Genomic DNA, 21,491 nt, shown 5'->3' with positions numbered 1-21,491 from the left:
CTACATATGCCTTGTTTAGTTCCAAAAATTTTTTACCTAAAAACGCCACATCAAATCTTTGGACACATGCATAGAACATTAAATATAGATAAAAAACTAATTGTACAATTTGCATAAAAATTGCAAGACGAATCTTTTAAGTCTAATTAATCCATGATTAGTCATAAAGTGTTACAGTAATCTACATGTGCTAATGACAGTTTAATTAGGCTTAATAAATTCATCTCGAGGTTTCCAGGCGAGTTATGAAATTAGTTTTTTTATTTGTGTCTGAAATTCCCTTCCGATATCTAGTCAAACGTCTGATATGACAACAAAAAATTTTCTTTTTGCGAACTAAACGCACCCTTAGCTCAAATTTCAAAACGAGATGATTTTTGGTTGATACGAGAGCAGCGTGCATGATATCCTTGCGTTTCATTCGTGCGTTGGAATGCTGTGTGTGAATCAATATAATTCCGTTGAACGGTCTTGCTTGTGCTTTGGATAAGATAACGACCTTTGACGACGACCCACCAAACCATGCATGCATGAACATGAGCACTTGCTCCCACACGCATGGGCTGCATTTCGCCTCTTAAATTAATCAAAACAGTCGACTTCTCAACCTTGCGCGTATGCTTTATCCAAAAATGCGAGAAGAGAATGCGCGTTGACTGGACAGGCTCCTGCTCCTGTCCAACTTAGCGGCCAGTAGTCCCCAGCTGCAGCTAGTACTCATGGAGTGGTCGTCATGAAACTCTCAGTATAAAAGGACCCTGCAGCCTGATCCCCTGTCAATACAACCAGCTGCACGCCCATTCGTCTCAAACACACATTCTTTGATTCTTCCTTCAATTTCCCCTTTTCAACTCTGTCATCAACTTAATTGTTAGAAGCGACCTAAAGATTTTGCGGCCGATCGAGCATGGCGTCCCCTTCGGCTCTGATCGCAATGCTCCTCGTCATGGTCGTCGGCTGCGCCGCCGTGGCCTCGGCGATGGAGCTGAGTTTCATTGTCGGAGATGCGCAGGGTTGGAACACCGGCGTCGACTACACCGCTTGGGCGAAGGGCAAAACCTTCGAGGCTAACGACACGCTTGGTGAGTCTTTCTCGATAATCAATCACTTCATTCGCACAATGCTGCTAAATGCTAATGCTATCCAGTTTGCCAATTGGCATTTGAAATCGAACGCTGATTTTATTTGGTGTAATTAACTGTTTTTTGCCTTTTTTGTTTCTTCAGTATTCAGATACGCCAGGAAGCAGCACACGGTGACAGAGGTGACCAAGAGCGACTACGACGCCTGCACCGTCAGCGGCAAACCGATCAGTGATTTCGAAGGAGGCGCGCTTGTGACATTCATAGCGCTCAGCCCCGGCGAGCACTACTTCATCTGCAAAATCGGCAACCATTGCGCCAGCGGCATGAAGCTCGCCGTCACCGTCTCCAACTCCAGCGACACCCCGAGGCCGCAACCTTGGATTGGGCCTTACTCCACGCCAGCCAGCGCGTCCGCACACCTGCACGCCGGTGGCGCCGTCGTCGCGGCGGCCGTTGGGATCCTCCTCAATCTCGCCCTCTTCTGAGATCGCATTGACGCGTCGAGCGGCATGGACGTTGGCAGGGTGGAGGCAATGCATGATTCTTTGTAGCGTTTCTGATGAAATTTGTTTGATTATTTTGTTTACGTTCGATCGTGTATACGTGCGTAATAATGATTTATTGGTCTTGTGATTTATTTTCTCCTTATATTCATTTGTATATCCTCTGATATAATTTTCTGTACATCTCAGCATTCTGTATGCCATTCAGTGATGTAGGTTAGAGTAACAAAGAACTTTGCTGTGATGTCTTTATACTAACTTAAAAGTGAACTCGTTATCCTTCCATCCCTTTCTTCTCCCACCGTGCTTCAGTGCTTGCACGCAGAGCGTAGTAGGTGTGTCAAATACTCCTAGTAAATGCCAAGGAAATATGCCTCCAGTCCGGTCGCACCCGCACAAACCCGTTCCAACCCATCTCGAGAAAGGCCCATTCCATCTGCTTCGCCACGGCAAAAGGCCCGCCTCTTAACGGCCCAAATAGGCCCTTCTCACGGGGGACTACGTCCGCGCGGGCCGTTGGGGCCCAGGTAAACCCCCGCCTGGGAAGCCCAGCTTGGATCGGGAAACCCTAGCCGCCGGCCGCCATCGCCCATCGCCACTATACATCACGCGGCGAAGAGAGGGAGAGTGATTGGCCGCGGCCGCCGAGAATAACTGGAGATTCGCCGTCGAGCGAATGCAGCAGGCTATAGCGGCGTAGCGGCGACGACCGCCGACGGGGATGGCCCCTGTGGCGACGGTCTTGACGGCCGCCATGTCCTCGTAGGCCGCCTCTGCGCAGTAGGCGCCGGCGGTGCCGTCGCTTCGACTACGGAGGTTCGTAGCTCGCGCTCTACGCCTTCTAGATCCGGAATGATTCTAGGGGATCTGCTTGTATTCTGCATCTTGCGCGTACCACGTTTTTTATGAAATTATTGACGAATATTTTAGGTCTCTTCAGTTTCTGCGTGCTTACTTCAAGTTTCGGCATGGAGATGTATTTGGGTTTTCGCGTTGATGTTCTTTGTATTGCTTTTAGGTCTATTGCTGATGGACTGACATCTGATTGTTTAAAGTAGCTAGTGCGTATTTATTCATCCTCAATGATGAGAGATGCATTACTGAAGATTTTTTCCTAAAAAAAACTGAATGTATATGTGGCAAAGGCATATCCAAGTGGGCTTTTAATTGTAAATATGTTCATTGCACTTCTGGTCCGCATTAGTGTGACAGCAAACAACACAATAAGCATATTACTTTTGATCTGATTGATAGACCAGACAGCTGTCTGATGCTTCTATTGCCTATCTCATGCTTGATTATAGCATATTTGCATTGTGGTCTTGATTGTAAGGCTGTGGTTGGGATTCACTAGTTTCACATACTTGGAAAGAATTCTTGGAGCTACCTTTCTGGGAAAACCCTTTAATAAAGCAATTCTAACTCTTATCCATTAACAAAAATGCCTTCAGTTGGGTGTAAAAATTTATGTATTTTCTGCTTATCTGACTATAACGTGTTATGTTTTCTTGGACGTTTTTATGATTGGTGCCCCAATTTTCACCATCATATTTTCTGAAAACATCTGTGGTGTTTTGATGAAATGCAGGTTGTCAGTTGTGTTAATTCTTCAGTCATCCGAATTGTTGAGATTCCATATTGTTTGGTCATAACATAACCAGTATTTTTATTTCTGTCATTCAAAACTCTATTGTGCTCTTTATTGCTTATTTATATCTAATCAACACTTGATATAGTGCCAGCCTAAAAGTAAACTAGAAACCTACTAACCTAGTGATGGCACATTGTTGTCTTGTGGCCACAAAAGGATTTCCTTTTTTGTCTTAGCAGGTGTGCTTGTGGCAGGAAGTATTTTGACGAATTTGTTGAGTTTTTTCTTTTGGGGTTTACATTGTAAACTTATATGTGATTTGCAGGTTTCTGGACCAAGGTCCTTATTGTGGATTAGATTTGGATGATTTTAAAACTCTTTAAACACAGGATGCAGAACAGCTCAATAACAGAAGCGCTGGACCCTGGAGGTATTCCTATTTCCATGTTGATATTAATGCAGCTTGATTTTTAGTGTCATCATTTTTTCATTGAAACCAATTGGCTCGGTAGGGCTATCTCCAATGCTGGTGGAATATGAAGTCCGGAGCATATTGCTTAGTTTAAATTTGTTGTGGTGAATAGCGAGGAAATCAGCTCTTTATGAGTTTGCTCAAGATTGATTGAAGCCAGACCTTTTGGTGAATATTATCAAGGACAGTTCATATGGCTAGAGGAATAAACGCAGCCACACATAAATTATCTACCTGTAGGAGGATAACCCCTGAGGATTGACAAGGAATCAAGGTGATATTTTGCTACCTAATGCTCTTCAAATAGTTAGTTGAATTTTCTTCCGCCTATTAAGAAAATGCATTGCATCATATTTTGTGGTCTCCTCCTCCCTAGTCCCTAATGCTGTATGCGTGTGGATTGTGATTAGTGTTATGGCAATGAGGAGAAATGAAAGGCCGGTCTTACGGCTGCCTCCCATTCCCTTCCCGATTCAATTAGTCTCTGGTATGGGACGGGATGGTAGTAGCATGATGTGCAGTTCGGCGAAAGGTTCTCTGAGCCATTCTTTCTTTACCTCCACTTATGTTCAGTACACTTTATTTCGTGTTCTTTTTAGGGTAAAAATATTGCAGGTTATTAGGGTCCTCATTCAGTGTGCAGATATACAACAATGCACGCACGTTGGAATTTGCATAGTCTTGCGATTTTGTTCTTGCATACTCTTCCAGAAGCATTGATAGCTTTTGTCGAACTCCTGATTTTGTTCATAGTTTCAGTTATTTGCTGGTTATGGGCCCTTCCAGCCAGCCTTCCTCTGGATTCTTGTTCTTCGTTACTATCATCACTGGGCATCATAGGCGCCATATTGGGGCTTATTGTTTGTTGATTTGAGCCGTCTGTGCCTTTTTTGCTTATTTGTTGTGTCGAGAGCTGTTGCTTTACTTGGAAGTAGTAGATGTGCTGATATGAAACAATTACGGTGTAATACTCCGTAGTCCGCAAATGACTAACTTATTTGACTGTCCATGTCATCTGTTTTGTATTATTGAGCTGGTTAGAGCATGTTTAATAGTAGATAACCGGCTATAAGCTTATATTAGAGCTAACTTGTATATACATCGTTCTATGGGCTGCTTTTCGATGACGCGGCTGTGGCCTTTCCCTATCCAGATTTCTGGAGGACCAGAAAAGTAGAAACGGCCCGTGCTAGCCACTCGCCCGAACAATATTACGGAGTATTTTTACCCCTGGTTTTAGAATATGGCGAAGATCGACGTGACGATTATCTAAGAAACGTGAATCTCGAATACTATCGTACATTCATAGATTCCAGAATGCCACATTGTACCGTGATGATTCGTCTAAGAAATGTGAATATACCGTGTTGCCATCGCGGGATTGTTTGCCTGTTCCACACGTACCCGGCCACCTCACCCATACGCGCAGCCACATTACAAGTGGTACAAGCAAGAGCCCGACGGCACAGCTTGCAAGAGCTCCACCGTCTCAACCTCGGGGCTACCACCGACGGCTCACACGACGACTTCTTGGCAGCAGTGGTGACACTGGCGATGCAAGTGCAACAACAACAACACGACCTCGTCAACATTGATAACACCTCACTCGAGCACAGCACCGGCTCCAACTCCGTGTACAATAGGGACGGCGGCTACATGATGCTGATGAGCACCGCATCGGCCACGACACGCGGTGGCGAGAAACCACGAGTAGCAGGTGGTTCAAGACGGCCGAGGGATCACGGCGGCGACATACAAAATGTCTTCGCATCGTGCCGTTAGAGGCCAATGGCTGGAGGATAGGGGCAAAGATAACATAATTGCCCTGCATTGTTCGCTCGATGTAAAGTCCTACCCCCTCTGTTTTTTAATACATGACACCGTTAACTTTTAAACATATTTTTTACTATGTCTTATTCAAAAAAAATTGTATAAGATATAAATCATGCTTAAAGCATTTTAAGTGATAAAACAACTCGCAACAAAATAAATTATAATTACATAATTTTTTTAATAAGACGAATGGTCAAACGCGTGATAAAAAATCAACGGCGTCGTCTATTAAAAAACGAAAGTAATACATTTTTTTTTTACTTATTCTGATTTAACTTGTGGCGTGTAGTCAGGATGGAACGAGGAGGCTTTCCTGACTTTGTGTAGTCGTCATATAAATCAGGATGGAAGGATAAGGCTTTCCTAACTTGCGTGTACCGTGTAGTCACAAAATGGAAGGATGAGAGGATGGAAGGATAAGGCTTACCTAATTTACGTAGTCAGAATGGAAGGATGAGGCTTTTCTAACTTCCTGTACTTCAGTTTACAGTTGAGTCATGAAGTCGGAGAATTCACTTCTGGGATGGAGCCAAACTAATCAAACGTGTGCCACCACCACTGGTTTCATCCCAAAAGTGTCATCGCTACCGGCCAAACCCGCCCCGCCCGCGCACGCACTAACCGCACCGAAAAACCGCCTACGCGAGCGTGTCGGCCGCGGGCACGTTACCAACGCGCGCAGCCCAAACGCCACGCGCCCTCCCCTCGCCGCATGTCTTGCCGTGCTCACCCACCCCCCACCACCACCACCTCCAGCACCGGACGCCTCTCCCATCTCCCATCACACGCGAGATGCTGTGCTCCCCAGCTGGCCACCAACGTGACAACATCATCACGCAACGAAAGCCACAGCGGTAGAATCGAAACAAAGCAAACAGGAGTAGAATGCTACAGTAATACAGCAGAGGGGGAAAAATCTGAGCAGATCTGAGGAGCTAGATCAGAACAGATCAAGCAGGCAGGAGCAATCGGATGACAAAATCTCTACTAATAATGTCCGAAAGTAGATTAAAGAAAAGAATCCGGTGGGGGAGGATTATACAATGGCAAGCACAGTCTCTCTCTCACTCACAAAAGCTAGATCTAGATTAAAACGCAATGGGATTAGCAACCCCAGAGCGAAGGGGGGAAATAGCTAATAATAACAATAATAAATTAACGGCAGTAATGGCGGTGATGATATCGGCGGCGGCGAGGAACTCATCTCCGGGAGCCGGATCTCAGTAGAACGCCGCGACGGCTGCCACGGCGGCCCAGGCGGCGACGACGGCGGCGGCGGAGGGGGAGACTCCGGACGCGGCGCTCGGTGGCGGCGGAGACGTCGGGGCCTCCGTCGGGGACTGGGAGATCGACCCCGGAGCCGGCGCGGGCGGCGAGAGGACGGGGGGCTCCGCGGTCGGCGCCGAGGCCTGGGGTGACGGTGTCGCGGCGGCGCTCGGGGCGGGCACGGGCGCGGGCGCGGAAACCGGGGGAGGCGTCGTCACTGGCGGCTGGGCGGCGGGAGGAGACACCGGCGCCACGGCCGGCGGCCGAGTCGGCGGGGTCGCCACCGGTGGCTGCGCCTTCGGAGCCGGCGTCGGGGAGGCGCTCGGGCCCTGCGCCACCGCCGCGGCGGCGAAGAGCGCGGCCATGGCCACGACCACGAGGTGGAGGCGCGCCATGGGATGGCGGCGAGGAGAGCTAGGGTTTGGGTTTTTGAGGTTGGTGGGCTTCGCTTTGCAACTTCCAAGTGGGGGAGGCGGCGAGGCGGGCGATGGATGATGGCCTTCAGGTATGGGGGCTATAAAAAAGGGGGCTTTTAACTATTTGCCACGGTTAGTTTTAGCAAATAACTATTTGCCACCCCTATCTCAATGACATGTGGGTCTACATATGTCTATGACATATGGGTCCAATGGCAAAAAGTTAATTGTCACATCTAAATGTGGCAAATGGTTAAATATCTCAAAAGGGGGGAACTGACTACGCGGTAGAAACGAAAAAGGAAGAGTTATAGATAGCGATTAAAAATTGGAGATTGGTTTATTTGGAGGATTTATTTAATTCGAGATTTTGGACGGTGATTACGCCATCCTTTTTAAGTCGGTTCGGCCGTCGGATGGAGGATGGCCGTTGGATTGGCTGCCAGGGTGCAGATGATATGGGTACAGAATGTTGAGGCTACTTATAATGAAAGCAAATTCTGCAAAACAAACGAACGGTGCAATATCTTCATGTCAAAGCAAAAGATATTTTCCATTCACGTATTTAAAACAGTTGACTTGTCCGAAATTTTAAACCAGGTAGATATATTTGGAACTTTTACATATATCTCATATTCGAACTAAAGCCTAGGGATGTCGATCCAATTCCGGGCTTTTTGGATTATAGGACTAAAAAAAAGTCAAAATAGGAAAAGAAAAGATAAGAGCATATGCAAAACAAACATATGAATTCTAAATAGAATTGTAAAACATGCGTCAAACAAAGCAAAAGCAAAGAAAAAAACGTAAGAAATGAAATAAAGACATGTCAGAGTGCATGAATTTTTTTTTCTTTGTTTCTAGTAGAATCCACATGATTTTTCTTGGGTTTCTGTAAGAGATCAATTCCTTTGAACCGAACGGTGTTACAGTCACGAATCCATATGAATCCAAAACTCTCTTTTTTTTTTCCTTTGTTTTTTCTCATATCAGAATGGGTATTTTTGTCACCATGGGCAAGTGAAGTAATTTTTTCTCATCATATTCTCTTTCATCATGTTAAATGTTATTTTTATTCCTAATTAAGATTTAAGACCAGCTCTGAAGTTTTGGCCACAAGTCAAGGTCGGTTGCCTTTTCTATTTGTGATAATGCGCGTCCGCCTATAACAATGCCGCGTCAATCTTAATGTCAGTTTAAAATTGCCAGAGAAGTGGATATACTAGAATAGACAGGCTATTTCCTTACTTAAAATGACACTAGATGAGTAGTAGGAGTATGTTTTTGGTTCTTTTATCTAAAAAATTGTTTTGTTTGGTTAATTGATAAATATTAGCTTTGAGAAATCTTTGGTCAATTTAAAAAAAATCCTTTAATCGGAAGAAAATGGACATGACACCTTTTGGAACCATGGATCGAGTCTTATGGAGCTGTGCTCAATTATTGTATTCACATCCGTTTACTTATTCAGATTTTAAGTCTAGAGTAGTCGCCGCTGAACTTTTTGACAGTGACTGTTTCTCCCCCGTAATTTTGATAAATTGACCCTTTGAAAAAACTTATTTTGATATTGAGCCGTGTCAAAAACTAATTTTAAAAATAGACCATTTTCTCACGGCATCTTACTTGGCGCTGAGATAAGGTCCGACGTGTCCCGCAAATCACACGTCATGCGATATCAGGGCCAAATTCTTTGGCGCTAACTTACATGGTCTGGATTGTATAAATAGCATGCATGTACACCCTTACTGTATGGAAGGTGTATCCTGGTGGTGGAGGGCTGCCTCTCATAAGTCAAGGGTTCGAATCCCGTAACTTCCCATTTTTCTTTTTTTTTCCTTTGAGGAACAATACTGCATACATAATTATGTAGCAAAATAGAGGGTGAAAAAAAACTGAAATATGTAAATTTATACCGACTATTAATCTATAAATACCACATACATAATTTTGTTCCTTCCATATTTAAAAATAAAATAAATTTAAAAAACTAAGCTATAAATACTGCATACATAATTTTGTTCCTTCCATATTTAAAAATAAAATAAATTTAAAAAAACATCCATATTTAAAAATAAAATGAATTTGAAAAACATGTGAGATTTTTAAATAGAACATCAAAAGATGCTTGTACTTAGATGGAAAAACTTGCGTGGCTAAGGATTGAACCCATTACTTCACAAGTTCTCCCCCAAGCTATCTTGTCTTTGTGTGCAATGGAAGCTTGTAGATAACTAATATTTGTAAATTGAACAGAGATCTTTGGTGCTGACCTCGGATGACGTGTAAAATCCGTGACACCTCGGATGACATCTCAGCGCCAATAATAGTGGCGCCGAGATGTTATATCTCAGCGCCAATCTCTATGGCGCTGAGAAAACGGTCTATTTTTGAAATTAGTTTTTGGCATAGTTCAATTTCGAAATAAGTTTTTTAAAAGAATCAATTTATCAAAATTACGGGTTTCTCCCCGTATTTTATTATAGCTTAGCCAAGTCTTTAGTGGAACATGTAAACGATGAAAGGGTATTATAGTGGCATCACACATCAGGTGATTAAGGATCGTGCTATCAAGAAGTCAACATTAACTGGACGTCTGGAATACCAGAGTGCATGGCACGCTAGGCGTATTTACGAGCTGATGCATCCAGAGACCAAAGACCTTGGCTGTGGTCTTACCCCAAGTTTTCCAACTATCTCCCTTGTTTTTCAGGCACACACTTTTCAAACTACTAAACGGTGTGTTTTTTATAAAAAAAATTATACGAAAGTTGCTTAAAAATCATATTGATTTATTTTTGAAAAAAAATAGCTAATACTCCATCCGTCCTATAATATAAGATAAGAAGTTTTAGAATTGGACACGGTTATTAAGAAAGTACTATATCCGTTTCACAATGTAAGACTTTCTAACATTGCTTATATTTATTTAGATGTTAATAAATCTGGACATATATATTTGTTTAGATTTATTAACATATATATATATATATATATATATATATATATATATATATATATATATATGAACAATGTTATAAAGTCTTACATTGTGAAATGGATGGAATAGGTAGAAGTGAGTGATGGAGGGTTGTGATTGGATGAGTAGTGAAGATAGGTGGAAAAAGTGAATAGTTGAGGGTTGTGATTGGTTTGGAAGAGAATGTTGGTGAAGAAGTGGTTATATTTTAGGACAAATCCTAAGGGCTAAAAGTTATTATATTTTTGAACGAAGGGAATACTTAATTAATCACGCGCTAATGAACCGTTCCATTTTTCGTGTGCACTGCTCTGGTTGTGACAACCTTGCTCCAGCGAACACTTCAGTGCAAATTTGCAGCCGTATGAACAGCTCAGAAATCAGCGTATTTACTACTCGATCCGTCTACGTATCCAGATATAGCTACATATCCGACAAATATGTCCAGATTTATAGGTGAAAGATGTTATATTTTTATAATGGAGATAATCCAAGATAATGATACGTAAATGAAAGGGGAAGACGACCAGGCAATGTAGACCGGACAGTAGAGTAGACTACAAGAGCACAAAAGTCTTTACGTGCTATTGGATGTAGCAGTGCGCCACCAGCATCAATCTTTTGCTGCTGAATTGCCCATAAGCTGACAGCAGAGTCGTGCATCACTGCATGACCTAGGATCACGGACCGATAAGCCACCACTCAGGCCTGTCTCTTTACATTTGGAGAGTTGATACACCAATCTCAGCTAGATATACAAATCATCAGCCAAATATCTACCCTACAGACATTATCCAAGAGGAACTTTGGATAACCTTCTTCTATGTTGAATGGGCACACGGCGCCCTTGTACACTATGAAGTATGAAAACAATCTTCCAAAGTGCAACTTCTGAAGGATCTTCCTTCAACGAACACAGTTGCAATGTTTGGTAAAACTCCAGTTTTTTCCTTTATGTTCACTTCTATCAGCATGTCACTGAAAGAATCTTCTATAAACGAAATGAAACCATCTTCTGTCTTGTTCCAAAACACTGCAGAAAGGTTAAAAACATTAATAAAATAATTGCACAACACAAAGATGCAAAACACACCCTTGTAGAATCTTTATTGTTCTAAAATACTACAGAGTTCAGAGGAAACAAGAATGTATGCAAACGTTATGATAGGAACATAAATACAGTAACTCAGCAGTCACGGATGAAATGATTACTTACAGAAGTATACTTGTTTCCGTCTGTACATGGTTTGCCTATTTCACTTGGTCACCTCTCGAACTTACAGCCTCTACCATTTCTTCACTACTACCTTCAGCAACTCCCATTTCCTTCACTTTTTCAAGTTGCCTGAGGAGATCTAACCTCTCTGGAGCATAGGTGGATGGGATCTACAAAATACCAGATGCACAATGTACATAATTAAATCATGCCACAGGGGAAATAATGAGGGGTCATACAAAGTTACGAACCATGGAAGGCACATATCTCTGGATGAAAGCCAAAATAGCAGCATGCCCAACAGCAGTTACCTGGGAACATTATGAACTTGTTTACAATGCTGTATCCATGAAGATATTTGCACTGAACATTAAAGTTCACTAACTAAAAAACATGACTGGTTATCTTTAGTCAATGTGGATGAAGTAAAGAAGACAGGCTTCTGAAACCAAAATTGAAATAAACAACAGTCTGGGCCTAGAAGGCTTTATGCTTGTTCAGGAGGGGTAAATCGAAGTACAACAAATACTTACTGGCAGAAGCATGAGTATTCCTATAGGAACAACAGAGGCTAAATCTGTCAGGGTTCTTTGAAGAGCCTGCTTTTCCTTATGAGTTAGTTCATCCCCAATAAGAGCTCTTCTTAACAAACCCATAGCAGCTCCTGTGTCAATTGCTAAGAGCTGTGTCCCTTGCACAACAGTCTGTGTAGGGAAAAAAATAGAGAAAAAGGAAATAAGTTGCAGGTCTGCATTCTAGACATTTTTTTTCCCTCAAATATGGAGGAGAGCTGCATTCTGGATTTCAGTAATGGAAGCATTCAAATATGATGATGCGCCCTGGTGGCACAAAGGCTTCATGGCAACTAATTAAATTATGTAGGGCCAATACCAAATATATTTTCAAGAAAATGTAAATGGCCTTACCGTCGTGGTTTCCTTAACCTTCTCTACTGATTTGGTAATAACATTTTCTTTCTTGCTAGCTGGACCAGAAGGCATTGATACAGGAGATGATGACACGGAAGAATCCAATGTTTCATTTGCGACATATGTCTCCTGGAAAATGACAAAACAATAAATAATTCTTCAAAATTGAAAACGGATGTGCATTTATGGTCAAAAGCAATAGTGAGAATATCATATGAAACACATAACTCAGAATAAAGTACTCTGTCCAGCATTGTTGCTTAAGTGCTAACTCAAATACCAGGTGCATTCATGTCAACATTTAGAAAGCATATATTAAGAAGCATACCTCCTTTTGAGCATTATCTGCGCTCTTTTGAACTCTTTTCTCTAACTCAATCAGCTCACGTCTTAACTGTTCAAACCGGAGGATATCATTTGATTGTGTGTCTTTGTTATCCACATTAGCGACAGAAACCTTTATGAGAAAAAAAAAGAGGTAAAATCTGTTAAGTAAGAACATGGTGCAACAAGATATCTTTGCATCAATGGTGTTGTTCTCAAGAACAGAATACATGCTTCCGCAACTATTATATACTATACAGAGAGACTGTTAGTAAGAATAAATCACTAATCATTGATGATTTTTGTGATCCCCATCATTGTTAAATACAACACCTAAAAAATTTGCTCGAAATATAATTGCTAAAAGGACAGCTCAAATATTCATTGCAAGATGGCAGCTTCTATTGTTTTACCCTATTGTTGTTTGAAAATTATTAAATGCACAGTAATGCATGCTACAGAACGCATACATTTTGATCTGAAGTTTGTTGGACAAGCTGAACTCTCCTTCCAGAAGGCCTACCAAAGAGGTCCCAAATTGGACGACGTTTGTTCTCCACTCTGGTGAAAAAAACAATAGCGGTTATTATCCACCCTGAAATCACAGAAACTACAGCAGAATGTTACCTGTTTGCTGGTTTTTGTGGTGTTGAGCTCTCATTAGCATTGCTAGCTGTCTTTCCACGGCCTTCCTCGACAGCAGGAGATAATGGTCTGCTACTAGCATCAGCCTAATTGACCATCAGAAAACTTTAGGATAGCCATCATAGTAGTAATGAACAGTTGTACCAAGTAGAACATATGGAACCTCTATTATGTTGACTCACAAACATATTACCAAAAAAAAATCATTATCAAATATTGGGTGGGAATCTTAGAAATATGGTGGTTCTACATGGAATCAACTAACTTCGTTGTGTAAAATGTCAACCATGTTAATCAGTGGAAGGAGAACTGACACACCTTTAAAGTTTAAACACAGTAAACAAAACTTAAACAGTCCACCCAATGAAACTACTCTCGGGGGAGTAGAAGAACCTAAATTATATCAACAGAATGTCCCTAAAGAAATAATATCTCGGTTTTAAATATCTAAAATGTGCAACATATCTACGTGAATGCATGGCCAACTGGAGCGTCAGGAGGCTGACGTTGAAGGAGATGATACCACTTTCCACTTGTGTTATCTTTAGTTGTTATCAGTTTATTTGAAGCGGATGTTATCTTTAGGTAACTAGTTGGTACCCACGCTTTGTTGCGGGATAAGTGGATAAATGCATGTTATTCATTATAGAAATTATAGATTATAGATGTACATGTTTAAATAATGTGAAAATGATGTGGAGATAATGATTTGACATTACTTGCATATTGAGTTCTAAAAATACAACAAAATTGTAAATGATATGTCATGTTTGCATGATATTTAAAATACTCTAGATAATAACTGCTAGTGGGTCCACTTGCATGTGATTTAAAATACTCTGGATGATAATTGCTAGTATGCGATGATGTGGCACACTTGCATGTTGAGCTTTAGGAGTTAGTGGGCATCAACTTTATAGTAAAGATAGGATTAGTTAGTGAAGCTGTTAGGAATGTAACTGTTATACTGTATTAGTTAGCACATGTTAGGAGGTGGTCTAAATAAGCCAAGCCATCATTAAGGACTAAGGAGAAATATATTTCAAGACTTCCTACTCTCGTATATCCCTGCCCTTGTGGTGATGTTGTCAGTCATCAGCTGGTTGCACTGCTTGGGTCCAGGGCCATATAATCAGGGCATGTGATAATTTGGTGTTGGCGTCAACCACCACAGCTGGTGCAGAAAGAGTCAGCCCTACCAGGCAACACCAAAGATCAACAAAACCACCATCAGAACGGCTGCAACTATCATTCACTTTATCGCTAGCACAACTACTGGCTTTGCCATCAACTTGCAAGCCCCATGGACGCCAAAAAGGCAGCCCTGATGTGGTTTCAACACTTCACCATCCAGCGACTTCCATGCTGACAACATCAATGACTTGAAAAGCGCTAGCCCCATGGGGCATGCCAATGAAGACTTTTTGGCATGACTGCACCACCTGTTGATCTTGTGACTGTAGCTGGTAGAGGTGCAGCAACCGGCCATGGTAGATACATTGACAACCTTCAGAAGCACAGTCTGTGTGATCTTGACAGCTTGGTGCTCTCACATGACAGGATGCCCACACTGCAACCTCTTCACCGTGGAGATTTCAAGGGGTGCAACTGGTCACCACCCTGCAGGTTGAGGACAAACAGCTAGAAAGGAAGGGTGAAGTTCCATGATACACCCATTATTGGAGATGTGATCAAGGCAAGAGGCCTTACAGCCAATGGAATGTCATGAACAGCCCAACAGGAGCTTAGGAAGCATGAGGCAGCTGGATGCAGAACATGTATAGTTGGTTAAGATAAGGAGATAAGATATGTGGCTCGTTGCGTGGTTAATGCTGCCCTATTTAAAAATATATCTGGATTTTAATCAGATTAAGCAAGAAATAATCATAAGTGTTTGGACTAGGTAATCATCCATAGCCCATGTAGTGTGGCCCCTGGTCATCAGCATGGTTGTGTTGCTTGGGTCTAGGGCCATCTAATCTATACATGTGACAATTGTTATTTCAGTCATTGAGGATGTTGTTTCTATTATTGAGAAATAGCTGGCCCTTAATAGCCATTGCAGTTATTGGAATGCACTCTCCTGAGTCCTATGATGGAGAAATTAAAGTGTCCACATACTTGTAGTAATTCCTTTTCCAGATGAAATGCAGGCTAGTAAAAGGTTGTATGATAATTAAGCTCACCTCAAGAAATTCTGTTTTTGCTCGAAAGGAAGCCTCAAGAAACTCAGCCTCTTTCTTCAGCCTTCTAATCATTTCAAGATCAGAACATGCAGCCCTTAGATCCTCCTTACCAGAGTTGGAACTGGAGAGATGCAATTCTTGGAGCAAATCTTCTAACTTAACCAAAGCTTCCTCAACACTTTCAAGTGACTGCAATTATTGAGACTAACTTCATAAATTTTCACCACTACAATATATATTCAGAAGTAATTAAATTAGCATTTGTTCAAATTGCCATTGTAAACTGAAAACAAGCATACACAACTAAGCACAAACATAAGTAAGACTGACCATAAGCTTTTTGGCAAATGGCAAGTCTAATTGAGAACATAAAAATGCATATAACTTAACAGTCCGAAAAATATTTTTTTTAAAAAAAAAACACATCTAACATATGATCTTGTACAGTTATTAATTGTAAACAGATATACATTAAATGGATCAATCCTTCATCTCTTGCATATCTCAGAATACATCTAATACATGTCACGCTTTGAATGTGTAAGCATATCAAAAGGAGACGGTGGCATCTCCCTGCATGTGCAGCCTTGCATCGTAATGAATTTGATGTCTGAGCTTATAGTGTTATGGCCGGGAGTTACTATCAGCATGAGGCCTGCAATGATGTTTCGCATAGTGCCAGCAGTGCATCAAGTTGCTTGGAGCTTCTTTCACAGTTTACCCTTATCCAACAAGGCTATTTTTCACCAAATATTATATATTCTCATTAGGGGCTACTCATGAAAGCAATCTTAACATCTTATTGTTTGCTTACAGAGAAATAACATAAGTCCACTAGTCATATTTCTTGTCCACACCAATATTCTGGCAACAGCCATGAGAATATAAGGCCTCTCACCATCCATCCCACCCTCCACCCCCTCCCACCACACCAAAACAAAACCCCAAAACACACACATGCACCACCGCTTCCCTCTGAAACTGGCATATAGGTTCCATGAAGAAACTATAATATAATTAGCAGTTTAGCACTGATATCAGCAACATCATCTTGGAACATGTCAAATGCACAATAATTTAACTAACTCCTCACAAAAAATAATAATTTAACTAACAGTACTGAGAATTACTATTGTTGGGATGTGTGAGAACCAGAAGAAATACTAGTAACGTTAAAGTGCATCATGTAACAGATACCTTGTCAAAAGAGGCTAGCTCTGTCCTAGCAACCAAGTGTTCTTTGGCTTCTGGAAAGGTTTGGTCTTTTGGCATATCATACCTGCATCAGAATGAGCAGATAAATAATAATATTCTTACAATTGTACAAACATATACCCAAGTAACATAACAAATAACAATATAAACATCAGAATTATATGTTTACTTTGTTAAGTCCAGTTCCTTCATGCAATCACTCAACATGGAATGCCTACAAAAATTTGACCATATATTAGAAACGTTGGTTCGCATCCATATCTGCGGCAAAATGTGAGAGAGCATGACTGAATTTGGATGTACCCCTTGGACAGAAATCTGGCTGCCTTTACATTTGAAGGGTTCTCAAGCCATGAGCTGTACTTTATAAAACTAGTCATCCAATAAGAGCACACATTTAGCACTCTTGATATTATTTCTCCTTTATGCACATCCTCTCTACCTTCAATTGTTGCAGCTGGCACATCACCACTGTAAAATGGAAGCCACTCGAGCTCTTCGCAAACTACCTGGAAGGTGAAAAGGTCATAAAAACACAAAAAAGGTGCATAGCATTGAGAGCTCGGTGTATTGCCTGCATACTAACCTCCACATACAGCTGATAAGAACTAATCGAAGACAACTGTGGATAATATAACACACTCCCACCAATAAGATACCTGGATGATTGTAAGCTTGTTAAGGTGAGAGCTACATCATAATTACGCAAGAAAACAGTTATACTGTAGCTTATGTACAGAAACATAATTTCATCGAGCAAATGGCAATTCAAAATTCGCATCATTCACACCTTACAATATCATTGATTGAATCATCCAGATTGGTAAGATGATTGGAAGACAAATATGTTTGCGTACTTCTGCCTAAAGCAATGAAAAACCCAAAAATTGCTAAATCCTTTTCCAAAACCTGCAGTAAGGAAAATAGTTATTTTGGAAGGAGAATTCATAAAGCTAGACGAAATATCTTTTGTTCCAACCTCAATACTTTCACTTGTTGTCAATCTTGACCATATCTTTTCACGATCAAGAGCCCGTAGCAACTGTTTCTGAACCAGATCAATCCAAAACGATATCTCAACTTCACGATCACTGGAAAACTTAGGGTCAGCAGCACGAGGACCAAAATTGCAAAGGAATTCTCTCTGAAGACCAATATCTTTTGTCAAGGTATATGCTTTACTTAGAGGGACAAATTCAAGAAGCATATCCATGAATCGACCAATGATATCAGGGACCATGGAAAAGAACTGCTGACAAGAAACTTTTGTTGATCCAAGCTTTGTGATAGCAGCAAGACATGTCAAACCTAGCATAAGTAGAGAAAGGTCACTTTCACTAGTATTCATTTGCTGGCGTTCATGGCATCTGCAAGCAACAAAAGAAAAGGTATCCGTTAATGTATTAGTTCATTTATCAAATGAAGCCCAACAGAAGTAAACAACTTACATTGCTGTTGCAGAGTTAAACCGTGGATCGTTTTCAAAAGAGTTAACAAATGTTCTCACAACCAAAGGATTTTGATCAGATGAGTACCACTGGTACAATGTAGGTTCCCTTTTCGACAGCTCATTTTGGATAGCACCCTCTAGAGAACTAAGTAGGCGGGATAAACTGCAACAGAAAATTAAATATGATTAAATAGGAGACCAAGAGGCATGTTCTATAATCACAAATTGAACTGTTATGTACAACATAGAGGTTAGATCTGATTTGGCTTCATCATGCTGTCAATACTATGTTCATGTAAGCTTGACTATTGAATCCAGTAGAAGGCTCATTCTGGGTCAACAAAAATGCAAATACAGCAGAAACCTGTAGACTCTAGCAGTAACTTTTTTTTCCCATGAATCAAGTGGATCAATTAATTTGCATGCTCTTCTGACAGCATATGTTTTATTGACATTAAAACTTAAGAAATCTACCAGTCAAGAAATGGAGGAATATATTTCTCTAATAATTAGGCTATAGATGGAAAGCAACTTATGAGACAGGAATTAGCTCCAAGAAAACTTAATATACAGAGGAAGCTACATAAAATGTACATTACACACCATTTGCTCTCTAAGGTATTAAAAAGCAAAATTGGCTCCAAGATGATAGATAGTTGTAGTCTTAAAAACACACCAGGAGAAAAAGGATAATGTCAGCAATTAGGCATGATAATCAAGGCAAGTGCTAGAGGGCAGACCTCCTCTGAACAAATACATTGATATCTCTATCTCTGCCATTTCCCCTAGATGAAACATCAATAACTGCTTGCAACAATGAACCGACAGCAGCCTGCAAACAGATTATTTTAGATACCAGACAATAAAAAGTTTGCATGCCACCAAAATTCAGAACGCAACAGCTAATATTTGTTTTACTGAAGATTTATGTGTGAGAACTAATAAACATCAACTCAAAGAAGGTTCAATTGCCGCGATTGGCTCTAAGTTGATTAAAAGACTCTGCATCTTCATATATGAAAATAATACTCCAGACACCAGAGCAGAACACTTCCTCTGGTGGCAGAGTAGCACTACTAATATCCTAAAAGGGGTGAACAAAAGCTAACCAATTAATAGTTTACCAAGTTCAACATACATATTCATCTATACAGGCATCCATATTTCATAAGACCTCTATGGATGATATCCTGACTACATCATCTTTTCTTTTTCTAAACAAAAAAAGGGAAACAGTAGGGTGCATGCAATAAAATCTGGCTTACAAAATTTCAATACTAGTTTTCTGCGTGGAAGGCCAAAAGGGAAAAGTCAAGAGAAACTATTTAATCAATGACATGAATAATGGTCACTATCATTTTATGGGCAGATATATGCCTGAAGAAAGTTCAGTCCTGTACCTGGTAAGAGAGTGGTTTTATCCATTCATTGTTATCCACACCAAGCCATTCCTTTGGAAACCAAGAGTTTTTTGATGATTTGCTGTGATCTAAGAAAGCCAATTCAATAGATCTTGCAGCATCATGTATTGATTGGACAAGGCCAGTGCTTATATCCTCGCTTTGTAGTGCTTTAACCAATTTCACCCTTATATCATCCATCTCGCTTGCCGAATCAACTTGTGGGGATCCGTTAACAGATAAACCACTGCTATCATCTTGAGAAGCCAAAGGAATAAGATGGATTGTCCTTCTAGTTCTCTGAAATGCTACCCTCTGTCTCCTAAATTCTAGCCATCTAGCACTGTGAATGATCTTCTCACATTCTGATGCTGAACTCCTGAAATAGCTCTTTCTCTTATAAACACGTGTATGAAATTTTTGACTCCTCAGATCAACCACACTTCTGCATACTAATCTGAATCCATATACTTTCTCCAGAGTGTAAATCTTCGATGTGCTGCAAACACGTTCAACCATTTGATCCATTATAATAAGAAACAGCAAGAAAAATATTATTAACTTCACTGTACAATGAAACCTATTCCATAATCAAAACCAGTAGCAAACAATTTAAGAAACGCTGGCAAGCTACTGTTTTAGGAATAAGCATCCGCCGTCAAATTGCCACTGAAAGCACAATACGGGAAACACACCGTGTGCATAACTGCAAGCCTCAACAGAACAGAAGAGGAAACTACTAGTAGTAAAGTATCCCAGTTCAATTGGCCATGTCAAAGCTCCGGCCGTCAAAACCGCAATGCTATCGCCATCACCAAAACGGCAACCTACAACACCAAATTTGACGAAATCCCTCGGCGGCGCACGCCCCCGAACCGAAATCGCACAGATAACTTAGTGAGCCAGTGACGAATTCAACGACCCTACTACCTCTACCCCTCCCCTCCACAATCCAAGCTCGCAACCAGCGCATTCCACCGCAACCCATCCACCCACGAGCTAAACGGCAACGACTAAACCAGCGAATCGGCCCGCAGCACCGCGGCCAGAAGGAGAGAGAGGAGATGGGGGTGGGGGGGGGACCCAACCTGGCACCGCACATGGCCGCGCGCGGCTGCGACCCAACCGCCGTCGCCATCAGCCTCCGCCCCCGCCGCCGCCGCCGCCGCCGCTACTGCTCGCCCTCGCCGGCGGTGGGATCGATGCGCGCGCGTCGCGACAAAGCGATGGGCCGGAGGCGGAGAGGGATAGGGTTTATACCGGGAGGGAAGTAGCGGTGGGGAAGCGAGCGGCCGCGAGGACGGAGGAGGAGGAGGAGGAGGAGGTGGAGGAGGGCCCCCGGAAACGATAGGCTCCGGGAGAGGCCACCGGTGCTCGTCACGGGGACCAGACCATCTCTCTCTCTCCCCAACTTTCTCTCGTCTCGGTTTTTCCTCGCGCGTTTTTCTTTTTTTCTTTCTTTTTTTTTCCTCCTTCCTCGTCGACTGGAGTACTGGACATTTCGCATTTTTCTTTTTCTTTTTTTTTTTTGCCTCGCACCACTGCTGTCGTGATAAGGCCATTTACGGCGTTGAAGGAAGAAAAAGAACAACACGTCATACCGTTGAGCTGCATTCAAACCTGACTAGCTTTGACATTTTTGTTTTATGTTTAGTTTAAAATTAACTCTTTGAATCAAGCCGGTAGAATATTACCTTAGTCAAATTTGAACAACTAACAAGCTTGTTTTTTGCTGGGTCTACTCAAGAGAGTGTTAAAGTCAAAAAAAAAATTACTCAAGAGTGTGCTCTGTGTTTGTGTGAACTAGTTCACATGCTAAAATTTTAGCACAGAAAAGAACTGCAGATATAATGGCATGGCAGATTGGCAGGCATCACAATTTGCTGAAAGAACACTACATTGTCACTTTGTACACCACGCTCAAATAGATGTCCCCACAACCGAAAATGAAACTTATGCCCAAATAAAAGAATCAAAACT

At 41.6% G+C, this 21,491-nt stretch overlaps 3 protein-coding genes, 1 long non-coding RNA gene and 1 other non-coding gene across 9 annotated transcripts; 3 read left to right on the top strand and 2 right to left on the bottom strand.

Annotated features, from left to right (window-relative positions):
• Positions 1 to 778: 778 nt before the first annotated feature.
• LOC4345860 (basic blue protein) lies at positions 779 to 1,769 on the top strand. Its single transcript, XM_015793348.3, has 2 exons — positions 779 to 1,082; positions 1,227 to 1,769. Exons 1-2 carry the CDS (start codon positions 908 to 910, stop codon positions 1,568 to 1,570), a joined length of 519 nt encoding a protein of 172 aa, XP_015648834.1. The 5' UTR covers positions 779 to 907; the 3' UTR covers positions 1,571 to 1,769.
• A 448-nt stretch (positions 1,770 to 2,217) lies between these two features.
• On the top strand, positions 2,218 to 4,665 carry LOC136351369 (uncharacterized). 2 transcript variants are annotated; one of them, XR_010734430.1, is made up of 4 exons: positions 2,218 to 2,404; positions 3,505 to 3,609; positions 3,692 to 3,925; positions 4,411 to 4,665. It is a non-coding gene; the product is annotated as an uncharacterized lncRNA (long non-coding RNA). The 2 variants fall into 2 exon arrangements; XR_010734431.1 differs by having other exon boundaries at positions 4,405 to 4,665.
• Positions 4,067 to 4,197, top strand: LOC112936236 (small nucleolar RNA snoR113). Its single transcript, XR_003238364.1, has one exon. It is a non-coding gene; the product is annotated as a small nucleolar RNA snoR113 (small nucleolar RNA).
• Positions 4,666 to 6,408: 1,743 nt separating the features above from the next.
• Positions 6,409 to 7,239, bottom strand: LOC4345858 (arabinogalactan protein 1-like). Its single transcript, NM_001422603.1, has one exon. It carries the CDS (start codon positions 7,143 to 7,145, stop codon positions 6,705 to 6,707), a length of 441 nt encoding a protein of 146 aa, NP_001409532.1. The 5' UTR covers positions 7,146 to 7,239; the 3' UTR covers positions 6,409 to 6,704.
• A 3,592-nt stretch (positions 7,240 to 10,831) lies between these two features.
• LOC4345857 (uncharacterized) lies at positions 10,832 to 21,085 on the bottom strand. 4 transcript variants are annotated; one of them, XM_015794933.3, is made up of 19 exons: positions 20,772 to 21,085; positions 19,512 to 20,010; positions 18,852 to 18,943; positions 18,110 to 18,274; positions 17,641 to 18,028; positions 17,452 to 17,570; positions 17,248 to 17,320; positions 16,965 to 17,170; positions 16,831 to 16,875; positions 16,644 to 16,725; positions 15,447 to 15,635; positions 13,243 to 13,346; positions 13,086 to 13,176; positions 12,620 to 12,748; positions 12,289 to 12,420; positions 11,896 to 12,066; positions 11,614 to 11,673; positions 11,363 to 11,532; positions 10,832 to 11,179 (listed from the first exon to the last, which is right to left on the bottom strand). In XM_015794933.3, the coding sequence occupies exons 1-18, from the start codon at positions 21,071 to 21,073 to the stop codon at positions 11,398 to 11,400; spliced, it is 2,982 nt and encodes a 993-aa protein (XP_015650419.1). In that variant the 5' UTR covers positions 21,074 to 21,085; the 3' UTR covers positions 10,832 to 11,179; positions 11,363 to 11,397. The 4 variants fall into 4 exon arrangements, with proteins under 4 accessions (XP_015650419.1, XP_015650421.1, XP_066159494.1 ...); XM_015794935.3 differs by having other exon boundaries at positions 20,600 to 20,936; XM_066303397.1 differs by having other exon boundaries at positions 17,452 to 17,558; positions 20,600 to 20,936.
• Between the last annotated feature and the right edge of the window lie 406 nt (positions 21,086 to 21,491).

Source organism: Oryza sativa, chromosome 8 (assembly GCF_034140825.1).
Source record: "Oryza sativa Japonica Group chromosome 8, ASM3414082v1".
NCBI lineage: Eukaryota > Viridiplantae > Streptophyta > Magnoliopsida > Poales > Poaceae > Oryza > Oryza sativa.
This window is presented reverse-complemented; position numbering and strand designations above follow the sequence as displayed.